This window comes from Natator depressus, chromosome 15, assembly GCF_965152275.1.
Source record: "Natator depressus isolate rNatDep1 chromosome 15, rNatDep2.hap1, whole genome shotgun sequence".
Classification (NCBI taxonomy): domain Eukaryota; kingdom Metazoa; phylum Chordata; order Testudines; family Cheloniidae; genus Natator; species Natator depressus.
In genome coordinates, this window is record NC_134248.1 from 12,863,400 (window position 1) to 12,876,918 (window position 13,519).

The window sequence follows — 13,519 nt, forward strand, 5'->3', positions numbered from 1 at the left end:
CAAAGTATTAACAACATTATGGGGAATCGCATGCTAAATTAGACCTAATCTTCCCCCTCACTCCAGTCATTAGACAGGTAGTAGGAAAAAAAATTAAAATGCTTCCTTCCATTGCCACACCAACGTCTTTGTGCCTGTAAGTTCTTCCAATCAGGAACGATGTCTTTTTCTATATGGGGAAATTGCCTAACACATTTTGGGTGCTTTCGCAATCTAAATAATAAAGCAGCAGTGTTGGGGAGTCATCCACTGAAGTCTGTGCCTGCATCTCCCCCACATGCTTTGCTCACCACTCTCTCTCTTGATTAACAAATAATTGAATATTTTACTGGAATTGACGTATCTTGGCCTAAAGAAACTTAGCCTTATGTTAGGTTTTGCTTCAAGGCTCTCATACTCTAAAGGATTAAACTGATCATTGGGGCTTTTATTCTTAAAGCAAGTTGGAAGGGAAATGAAGACAGATGGAAGAGTAAAAAAGAATAGGTTATTCTGCTAAGGTATTTGAATTCAGGGATGGATAAGTAATACTTATAGGAAATGTGTGATGTGCCTGTTATGTAGTTCACCTGCAGCCTTTTCCCATCTCCCTTGAGAGAGAGAGAGAGAGACACACACACACATTCTTATTAAACAGACATGCCAGTTAATAAATTAAAGCCACTAAACTTGGATCACTGGTATTCCCAGAAAAAAGAACAGGAGTACTTGTGGCACCTTAGAGACTAACAAATTTATTTGAGCATAAGACTAAAAAATTTATTTGAGCACATCTACCAATGTGATATATGCCATCATGTGCCAGCAGTGCCCCTCTGCCATGTACATTGGCCAAACCGGACAGTCTCTATGTAAAAGAATAAATGGACACAAATCAGACGTCAAGAATTATAACATTCAAATCCAGTCAGAGAACACTTCAATCTCTCTGGTCACTTGATTACAGACCTAAAAGTCGCAATATTACAACAAAAAAACTTCAAAAACAGACTCCAACGAGAGACTGCTGAATTGGAATTAATTTGCAAATTGGACACCATTAAATTAGGCTTGAATAAAGACTGGGAGTGGATGTGTCATTACACAAAGTAAAACTATTTCCCCATGTTTATTTTTCCTCACACGTTCTTGTCAACTCTTGGAAATGGCCCATCTTGATTATCACTACAAAAAGGTTTTTTTTCTCTCCTGCTGGTAATAGCTCACCTTACCTGATCACTCTCATTACAGTGTGTATGGTAACACCCATTGTTTCATGTTCTCTGTGTATATAAAATCGTCCTACTGTATTTTCCACTGCATGCATCTGATGAAATGGGCTGTAGCCCACGAAAGCTTATGCTCAAATAAATTTGTTAGCCTCTAAGGTGCCACAAGTCCTCCTGTTCTTTTTGCGGATACAGGCTAACACTCAGGTGAGTGTTCTGCTGGGTGAGCTAAAGGAAGAACTCTTCTTTCAATGTTTCAGAACTGTGTTTACAATTCCTCTGACTTTATGATCTATATGGTAGCTGTAGCTTGTCTTGTTACTTTTCTTGTATTTATACAAGGTGTTTTGACTTATATTGTATAATAGTCTTCTAAGAACAAATAGAGAGAGAGAGAGTGTGTTCAGTGATAATGCAAGTAATGGCAGAAACATAATGGGCCTTAAAAATATTGAGAAAAGAAAACATGTACCTTGGTGGGGTGAAAAGTGCTCTTGCACCTGTGGAACCACATTGAAACACAGTAGATGGGTTTGCAGGTGTGTAACTGGGAGAAGTTTTGGCCTCATAACCGCAACATGCAGTGTAACTATACAGACATGTGATTGCAGATATTGTGAAATAATACTTTGGGATAGTATTATACTATGTGGATCACACTTATCTCACTAAATGTAATAATTTAGTAAAGGTGAACTTGGAAAGAACGAAGTCTGTAAAAAGTGAAACGTCTCTAAGTACATGCTTTACACTATTTTACAAGTATAACTTAGTCTTTTGTTGAGTGATGTACAACAGGCTTCAATTTGGCCAGTCAGAGGCAGATTGTGGCTGGCTATTCCTGGATCTTCCCTCTTCTCCTCTAGCTGAGAAAACATTTGTTGTTTTGCAGGTTTTTGTTGAAATGTGGCTTCACCATTACTCACTGGAAATGTATCAGAAAATGCAGTCCCCTCATGTCAAGGTAATAGCTTGTGCTTCATTTGTGGGTGTGTCTTGCTTGTTGGCTTCTTATCTTGGGGTGAACCTTTGTCACTTCCCATCTTATGGAGGACTTTTAAGTGGATGGTTACAAAGGAGTGTTCTTAAAAGCATACATCAGAGCTTCTAAGCTGCAGTGATGAAAAGATGTGGTGAAGATGCCTGTGTCATCCGCATTTGCCTTTGTTGCAATAGCTAAATATATATAAAGTTGACGCTGTGGAATGGTCATAACAATCAATGCTACTCATAGTAATTGGATCAGTAACTATTGGTAAGACTTCAGTACAAAATGCCCTGTTAAAATCCCACACAAAAATGTCAACATGGCCACACAAGAGACCTAAATTTGGTTTCTGCAGCTGATAGCGTTACTGAGGAGTTAGTCATTTGAAGATCCAGTGGCATATTTTTCAAGAGCAAAGATCTTAGCCTAAATCCAATTTCAGTGGGTTTTCATAAACTGTCTTTATAGTTTTAATTGGTTAAGGAGTCTACATTTCCTGTCCCAGAAACTGGCATTGTTAAATGTGCGCTGCATTTCAGTGGTGGCTGAAGTGCTTTCTGTGTATATGTAACTTTGGGATCTCTTATAAGATCTTACTTAAATAAGATATTACATTGATTACAAGCCATTTGTTCTAGCTGTTCAAGAATAAAACTGATGTGCTTAAAGGGGAACCTGGTATCAGAAGAGTTGGGAGTGCTGAGATTTGAGGGAATTTGGAAAAATGCCCGGGGACTGATGATTCTCAGGATTCCCAGTGGGGGAAGAAATGCAAAAGTTACTAAAGGCTTGTTAACGTGTGAAGGAGTAAGATGAGAGTTGCTTGACTGGGAAATTCTGATCCTTCACTTCATCAGGTTATAAAACAAATATTTTGTTAGGGAAGAATGTTGAAGATCTAATTGTGGTGAGTTTGTCTGTTTTTATTCCAAAAAATGATTTGAGCTCAAACTGCAATAAAGATGGTAGGTCTCCACTCAGGAACCCCAGCAGCATGGCTATGCACCCATGATGGAAAGGCTTTGCTTTTAAGTACCTTTGTTCTCTGTCTGCATAGTCTTTGTGCATGCAGCTTTATGTTTAGGTAAAAAAAATAATGCATCGCTTTAAACTTCTCTCCTCTGTTCACCCTCTGTAGCTGAGACACTGTCTTCTAATGTTATAGCAGCATCCAGGCCGATGACGACGACGACGATGATGATTTCTTAGTGCTCATCAAACAGTGTGACTTACGCTGTGGAAATGCATGGGTAGCGCCTAAAGGAGTTTTGCCACCATAGGCTCCCACCCAGATGCACTGATCAGGGGAGGATTGAGGCTGTGGCTGCCTGATGGTTTTCTACTTCTGTCCCTGATGATTTCCCAAGAATTACTAGTCATGGGCATGTAGACAAATGAAATCCTCCTGCTTTTGGGTGGGAGAGGGATAGCTCGGTGGTTTGAGCATTGGCCTGCTAAACCCAGGGTTGTGAGTTCAATCCTTGAGGGGGCCATTTAGGGAGCTGGGGCAAAAATTGGGGATTGGTCCTGCTTTGAGCAGGGGGTTGGACTAGATGACCTCCTGAGGTCCCTTCCAACCTTGATATTCTGTGATAGAAAACAAGGGCAGGGAAGTGGCATCCCCATCCAAAAAGGTACCCTCCTCCAGAAATCTGAGATGTAAGACTTTGGAAGGTGTGGAGACAGCACTCTCTCTCAAGCAGTGAGTACTTAACTGACCAGAGTATTATCTGGATGAGTTTGAAAAAAAACCAGTGACGCTTATCAGTCATTCAGATGTGAGCAAGAAACTAGAACTTGCAAAAGTAAAGTGAATAATGACCATGTATCTTTCCCTGTTTCCGTTTACCTTTCTGCATGTGTGGAGCAGAGGGATGGTCAGTGCCATAGAAGGTCTCAGAACTTGGGCCCAGTCATGATTTTGAACGTGCTGTTTTAAGTCTCTAGCTACAAACTCTCCTGTAAAGAGCGGGGATGGGATGGCATTCTACAGAACTTGGTGCGTCTTCCCCCAGCAGAAAAACATGGGTTGTCTGGGAGTGCTATGCTGGGTCCCAGCTGTGTCATTTCCCATTGCCCCTCTGAATTGTCGGAAGAAACGGGCAGATCTTAAGAATGATTCATGTCACTAAGAAAACCTTTTACTTCAGTAATAAAGGGGTGGGGCTGAGGTATGGGGAGGAGCCAGTAGAGAGTTTGCTTCAAGAAGAATTACTTTCCTTTGTGATTACTCTGCTTGAAATTGCTCCCAAATGTAGAGTGAGCCTGAGGTTGACACTGTTATCATGGTGGGTTTAATGACTCCCCACCATTAATTCAACTTGATTCAATTTCATATTTCCTCTTTTCTGTTGTACTCTCCTTTCCTCTGTCTGTTTTGCAGCTGCTCAATGGGGGCCAGGTGTGCAGTATCTGTTTCCTTTTAGCTTCTGCTTTTGTCACGATTTGATTTATTTTAAGGGGCCAGTATCTAATAGGGTTCTGTGTAAAGCCTGTTGTTCTTACATTGCCAGGGATCGCAGATCCCAGTAACAATTGCATGTGTGGCACTCTTCAGGTGTCTAGATCTTGCTGCAGCAAATGGGAGGGGAGTTAATTACCATAGCAGAAGATGGGCTCTGCTGTTGGGGACCTTGCAGTGGCATTGCTACCACTCTCTTAGCAGTGTCGAAGCAAAGCAGAATAAAACTGAATTGAAAATAGAGGAGAAAGGAACAGATAAACTTAGAGGAGGTGTGAGACGGAGAGTTAGTTTAGATGTCTGATATTGTTGTTTTGGGTCTCTGTTTAGGTGTACATTTTGTTTTGATTTTTTTAATTTATTCCATACATGTCAATGTGGCTACAGTATCCTCTTCACCACTATATTGATTAGTTTTAGAAAATGTTTCCTGTCCAAGGAGGAGTGTGGTTGAGACTTGGGAAGATCTCGGCACTCGCCTAGAACTTTAATGGCCGTGTTTTTATTTCAGCATGCCATCTCTACAACAAGCTTGTCTTTTTGTTTGGTTGGTGTCCCCCCCCCCCCCCCCCCACAATAGTAGAGGCCATTCGGTCTTTGAGACCTATTAACTTTCCACAAATCTGAATTCCCATCAATAGTATTTGGCCTTTAACTAGAAAAACAAAGCATGGAGCATGCAGACTCCTATCTGGTGATTGTCAATACTGCAGTTAATTGGAGAGGCTCACAGTGATGAAATCAACCCTTTCCCTTTTCCCCCTCCATGTCCCTGGGGCAAGATATGTCCCCGTACTGGCTCCTCTGATTCTCACTGGCACACCAGCAAGAATCCCAAACCTTGGTCTGCCAGTGTACTGCAGGCTAAGGGATAGCTTTACAGTAGCTTTCATAATACTAGTTTGCAAGTAAGTGTTTCCAGAAAAATTATTGGTTTGGCCCCACATCAAAGCATCCCACGTGTTAATCGTTATATTCAGCTATTCTGTCCTGCAGTTTAGCTGGTTTCAAGTGGAGAGGTTGGACTTAGTTTCATGAGCCTAAGATTTCCTCAACGTGTTTGGCGGAAGCTGTGTGTCTCTATGCTTGTCAGGTCATGGTTACAAGCCTGCTGCTTCTGTGGTAGAGGCAGACACAGAGACGACTCACTCAGAGCTTCCCCCCAACCCACTAATGTTAATTGTGAACCCAACAACAATGTCCTGTCAATTACTTTCCCAACTTAATGCGGGTCAAGGTACCTGTGCAATCAAGCAACTGATTACCAAAAGGAGAAGAGGATACTGTGCCTGCAGCTGCTGTGATATGTTGTCATTGACTGTATTTGTGACTTCCATTTTTTCCCCCCACAACCCCTTCTCTGGATCATTCTCACTGTTTCTTGTTTTTTGTTTTTTTTTCTCTTGCTCTTTTCTCTCCCTTTTTCCTTCCTTTTTGTTTCTGTTGTCTCTCAGCTGGAGGTTCTCCACTACCGACTCAGTATCTCCAGTACACACCACAGTAGTCCTGCCCAATCCGGCTACCAGGCCCTCCACGCATACCAAGTATTGCCATCTTTTCATTTTGTTTCTTTTTCAAAAATCTTGTTTCATCATATAATCTGCAAAGTGTATTAATTGGCACTAGCAGAAAAGGCAGCTGTACAGCAGGTTTGCAAGATGATTCAGAGATTAGTTCCACTGAAACAACATTTGGTAAAGCTAGGTGCAGCAGATACTGAGAGATGCTGATGAACACCTTGGAAAAGGATGTAAGATGACTAGCACATATTAGAAGGACCAGTTGGGATCCCCATTTTAAGAGATGCATCTCTTTTAATGGATTTAAAGGGAAAAATCTGACACTGTGCTAATATCTCCTTGGCCCAACAACTTGCTTTGCTAATGACAGAATTCTGTCTGTCATGTACTGCTCCTTTAAATGAATTTTGCAGGGAAGAGGAGATCAGAGGTTGCATGGCTGTACCCCAATGAGAGAGGTAGGTAACATGTAAACAATCGTTCTGCACTTCCAGTGAGAAACAGCTGACAGGGTTAAATTAATATTGGCAGCCTGAGCTTGATTGCCTAACTTCACAAAGGGATATGTGGGTTGCACATTTGCAGATTATTCAGGACATGTCTGCAAAGCCATTCCTGTTGGAACAGATTCCTGGGTTCATCTCCATATTTCAGCCCTTTACTCACTTGGTGAGGCAGAGTCCATAAAGCCAAGTTAATGTTGGTATGAATTCTCCCTGCCTTAACCACTTAGTCCTCTGCTTTTGCATAGGCGGCATAACACTTTTACTATTACTCAACATTCCGCTTAAGAAGGAAAATAAGAATCTGCTACCCGGCTCATTGTTTTATAGCCTTAAATCATCATGCCAGTCCATAGTATTGTTCTTAAACTTATGTGAAATATGTATTTTCTCCACCTTTCTTGGTGAGGGGAGGAACGATCGTGTGAACATTCCTGCAGATTAGGGCTGGAGGTCAAAAGCTTTTGGAAAGCGTTGGGAGAATAGAAGCTGCCTTTTAGCTTTAAAGAACAATGCTTGTGATGCTGGTGATCCAGGTTATGAGGAAATTAGGTAGTCAAATAGCTTTTAAGTGACAGAGGATTTGTTAGTGTAAAAATGAACAATGGAGTTAAATGCAACCATACAAACAGTTGAAGACTTATATAAAACAACATAGAATGCTTTCTTGGAGGTAGTCAATGGCCAAGATTTTCAAAAGTGACTAGTGATTTTAGTCAGTTTGAGGTTCCTTAAAGGGGCCTGGATGTTCAGAAAGTGGGTGCTCAGCAATATGTGAAAATCACTAGCCACTTTTGATAATCTTGGTCTAAGTTCATAGCACCAGAAAGAGCCTACCTAAGAGGTCTTTGTTAGGTATTTTCTCCTTCAGACTTTATATAGACTAACTGGCTCGCAGCCACCTCTCAACTGGTGTGACCCCTTTTGTAGCCTCACGTCCATGGTGATGGACACTGGCAGGAATACAAATGGAGTCTTCATTAATCCTAGTAATAGGGCCTTCCCTCCCTTAGGGATGGTCTACACTGGGGGGGAGTATCGATCTAAGATATGCAGCTTCAGCTACAAGAATAGCATAGCTGAAGTCAACGTATCTTAGATCGACTTAGAATCACTTACTTCGCGTCCTCGTAGCACAGGATCGACGGCCGCCGCTCCCCTGTCAACTCCGCTTCCGACTCTCGCCATGGTGGAGTTCCGGAGTCGATACCAGAGCAATCGGGAATCGATTTATCGTTTCTACACTAGACACGATAAGTCGATCCCCAATAGGTCGATCACTACCCGCCGATCCAGCAGACATGTAGACATGGCCTCAGACAAGGCATAGATCCATCCAACTGCACTGCTGCAGACAGAGGCCCTTCATCGCCTGCCAGCAGTCAGGAGTTGAGCCTTTTCCAAGAGGGAACCCTAGCTATGTAAAAGTATTAAGAAAATTTTCAGCACTGTTTAAGCACATGAAAACTGTTAGCTGCTTCCCCACAGCCCTTGCAAGTAGGAAGGGCTTTAAAGTGTCATCGCAGCACCAAGAATGGTTCTGAATTGCTCACATACAGTTAAACACAATTAAAAGATAAGAAGTAGTTTCCTAAAAAACCAAAACAACCTGTCCCAAGTAGTCAAACTATGCAGCCCCGAAGTTTCACCTGAACACAGCTTCATTATAGCATCCAAGAATCTCCTTTCACAGCTGCTGATAACACATGCAGCTCAGTGCAACCCTCCATCACACTTGTTTTTGTTGCTGTGGTACTTGTGTTTGGCTATCCTTGGTGTCCCACAAACAGCCCTTAGTGGTGGATTGAGATTAGTTTACTGTTTCTAAGGCAGGTTAGAACACCAGTAGAGCTGGTGTGTGCTCCTGGGCTCTGCAGTAGTGGGGAAGGGGTGCACTGATATCTGACTCCCTTTTTCTCTCCCTATAGCATCTCCCCATTCCTCCATATGCTCACTCTTCTGGTAGCAATACCAAACTGGCCCACTCTCACCCCTCCGTGTTCCTTGCATGAAAAAGATCTTCCCATCTCCCACACTTCCAGTAAAAAGATTGAATGACCACCCCTTCCAAAAAAACCCAAAAAACACTTATACTGATGTTAAGTGCAACAGGATCATTCAGGACATGAGCAACAGAAGCAAATATTACTCTTTCCATAACTTTTTTAGAATTTTTCTTTTTTAGGAGGCAGAAGAACACCCACATAAGAAGGAAGGCCTAGTAGAGAGTGAGCTGAGAGCATAATAATGGTTCTGTTTTGTTACCAACAACAGACAATAATAATAATAATTAATAATAAATAAAGTAATGGATATTCTTATTTTTTCCTTAGAGGGGGTAAGTTAAAGTAAAACTAAGTTCTGTTATTACTCTCTAGGGGGTTACTATAACTTGAAACAAAAAGATAGACTGTAAACCCCTTTCTCCTGTAATCATAGTGACTAAAAGAAGCCTCACAGGTATTTGTTAAAACAACGAGGAGTCCTTGTGGCACCTTAGAGACTAACACATTTATTTGGGCATAAGCTTTCATGGGCTAGAATCCACTCCATCAGATGCATGGAGTGGAAAATTTGTTAGTGAGCTGTTGAAGGCAGAGCTGTGATGCAACTTGTTCTCTTGGGGAGATAATTTGTTCAAATTGGGTGGCACAGAACTAAACAGGTAGGGACACTCCTGTTCTGTTTAAATGTCTGATGTGAAAATATCTTTGTGCTGAGCTCCCTCATAGCGCGTTAACAAGCAAAACTTATCTTTCTGCCTATTGCTTTAAATCTAGGAGTCATTTAAACCCACAGAAGAGCATGTGTTAGTGATAAGACTGCTCGTGAAGCATCTACATGCTTTTGCCAACAGCCTGAAACCAGAGCCACTCTCGCCCTCAGCCCATTCCCATACAGCCAGCCCACTGGAGGAATTCAAGAGGTAGGTATACTGTCAAACTGCCTTTCAGGCATACAAAGCACTAATTAATACATACCTTGGCAGTTTTGCTTTTGTTGAGAGCTTGAAATTGCATTATTAGGAGTATGAGAGAGCCCACTTTTATACTCCTCATGCACTTTGGGCTGGAGTCCAGATCAGAATAGGGAAGAAGAAAGTAGTTGCTCCCAATCCACAATGTATCCACAATGGAAAATGCTTCAGCTTTTTTAGAAAAGGGGGAGGGGCTCAGACTGCTTTAGAGGTGCTAGTATTTGTTCTGAGAACAGAGGGAAGTTGAAGCAAGTTTAGAAGAGCAGTCAGACTGGTGCAGAAATAATTTCTCTGCATATCTCTGCAAAGGACATGTGCAGATCAGTAGAGAAAAGTTGTGTTACTGAAACTGCACCAGAAAGAAATTTCAGCTGAGAACACTGGGCAGCTTTCTTAGAGGCACTTGGGTTGCATTTGGCCCTGGAATAGCAGGTTGTGTGCATCACTATTAGAACTTTTCAGACATGTTCAAATCATCGGCTCCTCCTTCAGCTGAGAAAGAAGCTATCAAAACTTGTTACGTCTGTATTAAATGTTTGAGATATTACTTTATCATCTATTATTTGTTTATACATGTGTCTTTGTGTCTGAATCTCATTGCAGAGTTGTGATTCCTCGGTTTGTCCAGCAGAAGCTCTATATCTTCCTGCAGCATTGTTTTGGCCACTGGCCTCTGGATGCCTCTTTCAGAGCTGTATGTACCAGCCTTTATTTCTGCTGAGTCCATACAAAATCAGAGTTAGTTAATAAAACACTCAGCCAGCTGCAGTGATAAAACTACTGTCTTTGTAGAACTGTTCCCTGTTCATGACTTTTTTCCTCAGCGAGAGGGAAATAAACATTTATTAAGACTATTAGTTAGAAATGAAGTGTAGTCAAGGTATTAGATACTGGTGAAACTGTGTGGGGGTGGTTCGTTTCTCTTTCCCTTTATGGAAATGACCACTGATTGAGAACAAGCTATTCTTACCACAGAGAATCTGTATGTTTATGGATAAATTTGTCCTATCTAATAATACACTGTAATCTTGTTGTAACTAACCAGACTGGGAGAAGAAATACGGCTTTAATTTCTTATATCAAGATGTTTTAAATATACATTCCTCTTCCTTGGGGGAAGTGACATGGCTGGGTCAGTTATGTTGCCGTGTTTGGCAGATAGGACAGAATACACCACTGGGAAGCCTCTAGGGGTGAAATCTTAACTCAACTGAAGTCAAAGTTGTCACGGACTTCAGTGGGGCCAAGATTTCACCCCCTGTTGCCTAGTAGTTTCTTGTGTGAGTGCCCACTGCTGTATTGGAGAAGAAGGACTGAAAAAGCATTAACACAAAACACTATTCAGCCCATCCTCCATGTGTCTCACTAGACTATACGGTGCTTCAGTGAATGATATTAAATGTCAGAATAATAGCACAGTCCTCAACCATGATGACTACATTTATGTGGCCAACCAACAACTCTCCGACACCACCTGTTATAAGAACTCAAAGAAGACCCCGCACCACAATTTACCCAGGAATTTAAGGATATCATCAAATCCTTCCCCAAACAACTCCCAAGAGAAACTCTACAAACTCATCACCCAAGAACCCACCCCAGGAACCTTCTGCGTGCTTCCCAAGATACACAAGGGAGCCCAGGCAGACCCATCATATCTGGCCACGGCACTCGCACAGAAGGAATATTGGGACTTATAGAAACCATCCTCAAACCACTCACCAAGCAAAGGGCCAGGTTCCTCCAAGACGCAACCGACCTCTTCCACAAACTCTGCAATATTAACAACCTCCCTCAGAACACCATCCTTGCCAGCAGGGATGTCACTTCACTATACACCAACATTCCTCACAATGATGGCATTGCTGCCTGCTTCAAATATTTACAAAACAATGGAGAAACCGCAGATATCCAAACTAAACACATCGCTGAACTCATCCATTTCATCCTCGCCCATAACAATTTTACAGTTTGTTCAAACCCAGAACAGCCAGGGGTACTAGGATGGCTCCCCAATATGCCAGCCTCTTCATGGACCACCTTGAAGAATTTCTGGACAAATGCACCATGAAACCAATGTATCTGAGATACATCGATGATATTTTCATCCTCCAAACAGACACTCCCTTATAGATTTTTCACCACAACTTCCCACAGATCACCATGCCTACTTTTATAGATGCAGCAACCATCTCAAACACACCAAGAAATCTGTTGTCTGCAGTCAGGCACTCACAGAATATGCTCTGAGGAGAAAGTCCAGGATATACACCTTAACACGCTCAAAACTGCCATACTGAATAACCACACTTCACCAGAGAAGTAGATCCCATCATAGAACAGACCACACAAATACCTCGAGAGAACCTATTTCAATACAGAAATAAACCCCCCTCCAACCGCATACCCATAGTTGTTTCCTACCACCCCACACTGGAACCCATACGGGGTATCATCAAACAACTACAACCCACGCTTGATGAGGACCTCATCCTGAAAGAAATCTTTCCTGAATCCCCTCTCCTGGCCTTCAAACAACCCTCCCAACCTCTCGAAGCTCATCATTAGCAGCAAGCTCCCCACAGACCAGGACACACCAACTCAAAGCGGCACCAGACTCTGCCACTGGTTGGTATAGTGGAGGACTTACATCGGCGGGAGCAATGCTGTAAATCTGCAGATACTTACAGTTAGGTTGACATAAATTGCCTTAGGTTGACCTAACTCTGTAGTGTAGACCTGGCCTAAGTACATTTCCTGGACCTGAAGAAGAGCACTGTGTAAGCTTTAAAGCTTGTCTCTCTCACCAACAGAGGTTGGTCAATAAAAGATATTATCTCACCCACCTTGTCTCTAATATCCTGGGCCCAACACTGCATACACCAATACTAGTACATCAGCTTGATTGGTGGATGCATCTTCAATTCTATGGCAGCCACTTGCGCACGCTTTCATCTAACTGTTATTGTAGAGGGTGAGCTGCTTGTTCAGTAAAACCAGGCATTTCCTAAAATGTTTTGTTAATGGATTTTTACTAAGCATTTAGTTCTCTTCAGCTCTGATGCAAGGGCACACGATCTTGTTCTTCAGGGCTGAGACTTTTGCCAGATATTTTCATTCCTTAAGTCTTTTGTTGGCATTAAGAAAGTGGGTGTCATTGTCCAAGGGACTTAGCAAAACAAACAAGCAAAATCTTCCTTCTTCAATTGAATTGATTTTTATGTTGTTGTGGTTTTGCTTCAGGTCCTGGAGATGTGGTTAAGCTACGTGCAGCCCTGGAGATATGCTCCTGAGAAACCACTTCAGAGTTCAGAGCCTCAGCCTCGCAGTGTATCAGAGAAATGGTAAACATAGGGTTATTCCTGAGCAGAATCTGAAGGTCACTCCAATCCTGACTTCAGCAGATGGCATCTATTAACCGTTAGAATTTTGCATATGAAAATCTTGAAGGCAGAGTTTTAAATGTTGTTCCTTGTAAGCATCTAGTTCATGGATACCGAACTGTGGAATTGTGACCCAAGCACCCTCTTTCTTTATCATGAGGTGGGGTCACAGAATGGAAAAGGTTGAGATCTACTTTCCTAGTTTACCCCATTCAGTTCCTCCTGACATGTTACTCTAAGTAGCTTGCTTCATACAGCAGGTGCCAGACTGGCCTTCCTGCTGAGGAAGAACAAAGATGGCATATCTGTCACCCTGACATGGGTAAAAATATTTCTTTGGCTTAAAGCTATATTGACAAGTCCCCCCCAAGTGGCTCCAACATTACAAACTACACTGCTCATTGCATTGTGCTGCGTCCAAAATCCTGGGTCATCAGAACAGCCATGCTGGGTCAGACTGTGGTCCATCTAGCCTAGTA

The 13,519-nt window shown here is 42.2% G+C and overlaps 1 protein-coding gene across 2 annotated transcripts in view; it reads left to right on the forward strand.

Moving 5' to 3' along the window:
• SMPD4 (sphingomyelin phosphodiesterase 4) overlaps positions 1-13,519 on the forward strand; it is a 28,467-nt gene that overhangs the window by 8,030 nt on the left and 6,918 nt on the right. The window contains exons 10-14 of one of the 2 annotated variants that reach the window (XM_074972467.1): positions 2,101-2,172; positions 6,112-6,201; positions 9,461-9,606; positions 10,261-10,351; positions 12,901-13,001. In XM_074972467.1, the coding sequence (XP_074828568.1) occupies positions 2,101-2,172; positions 6,112-6,201; positions 9,461-9,606; positions 10,261-10,351; positions 12,901-13,001 (500 nt within the window). The remainder of the gene's footprint in view (positions 1-2,100; positions 2,173-6,111; positions 6,202-9,460; positions 9,607-10,260; positions 10,352-12,900; positions 13,002-13,519) is intronic. The other variant, XM_074972468.1, reaches the window with a different exon arrangement.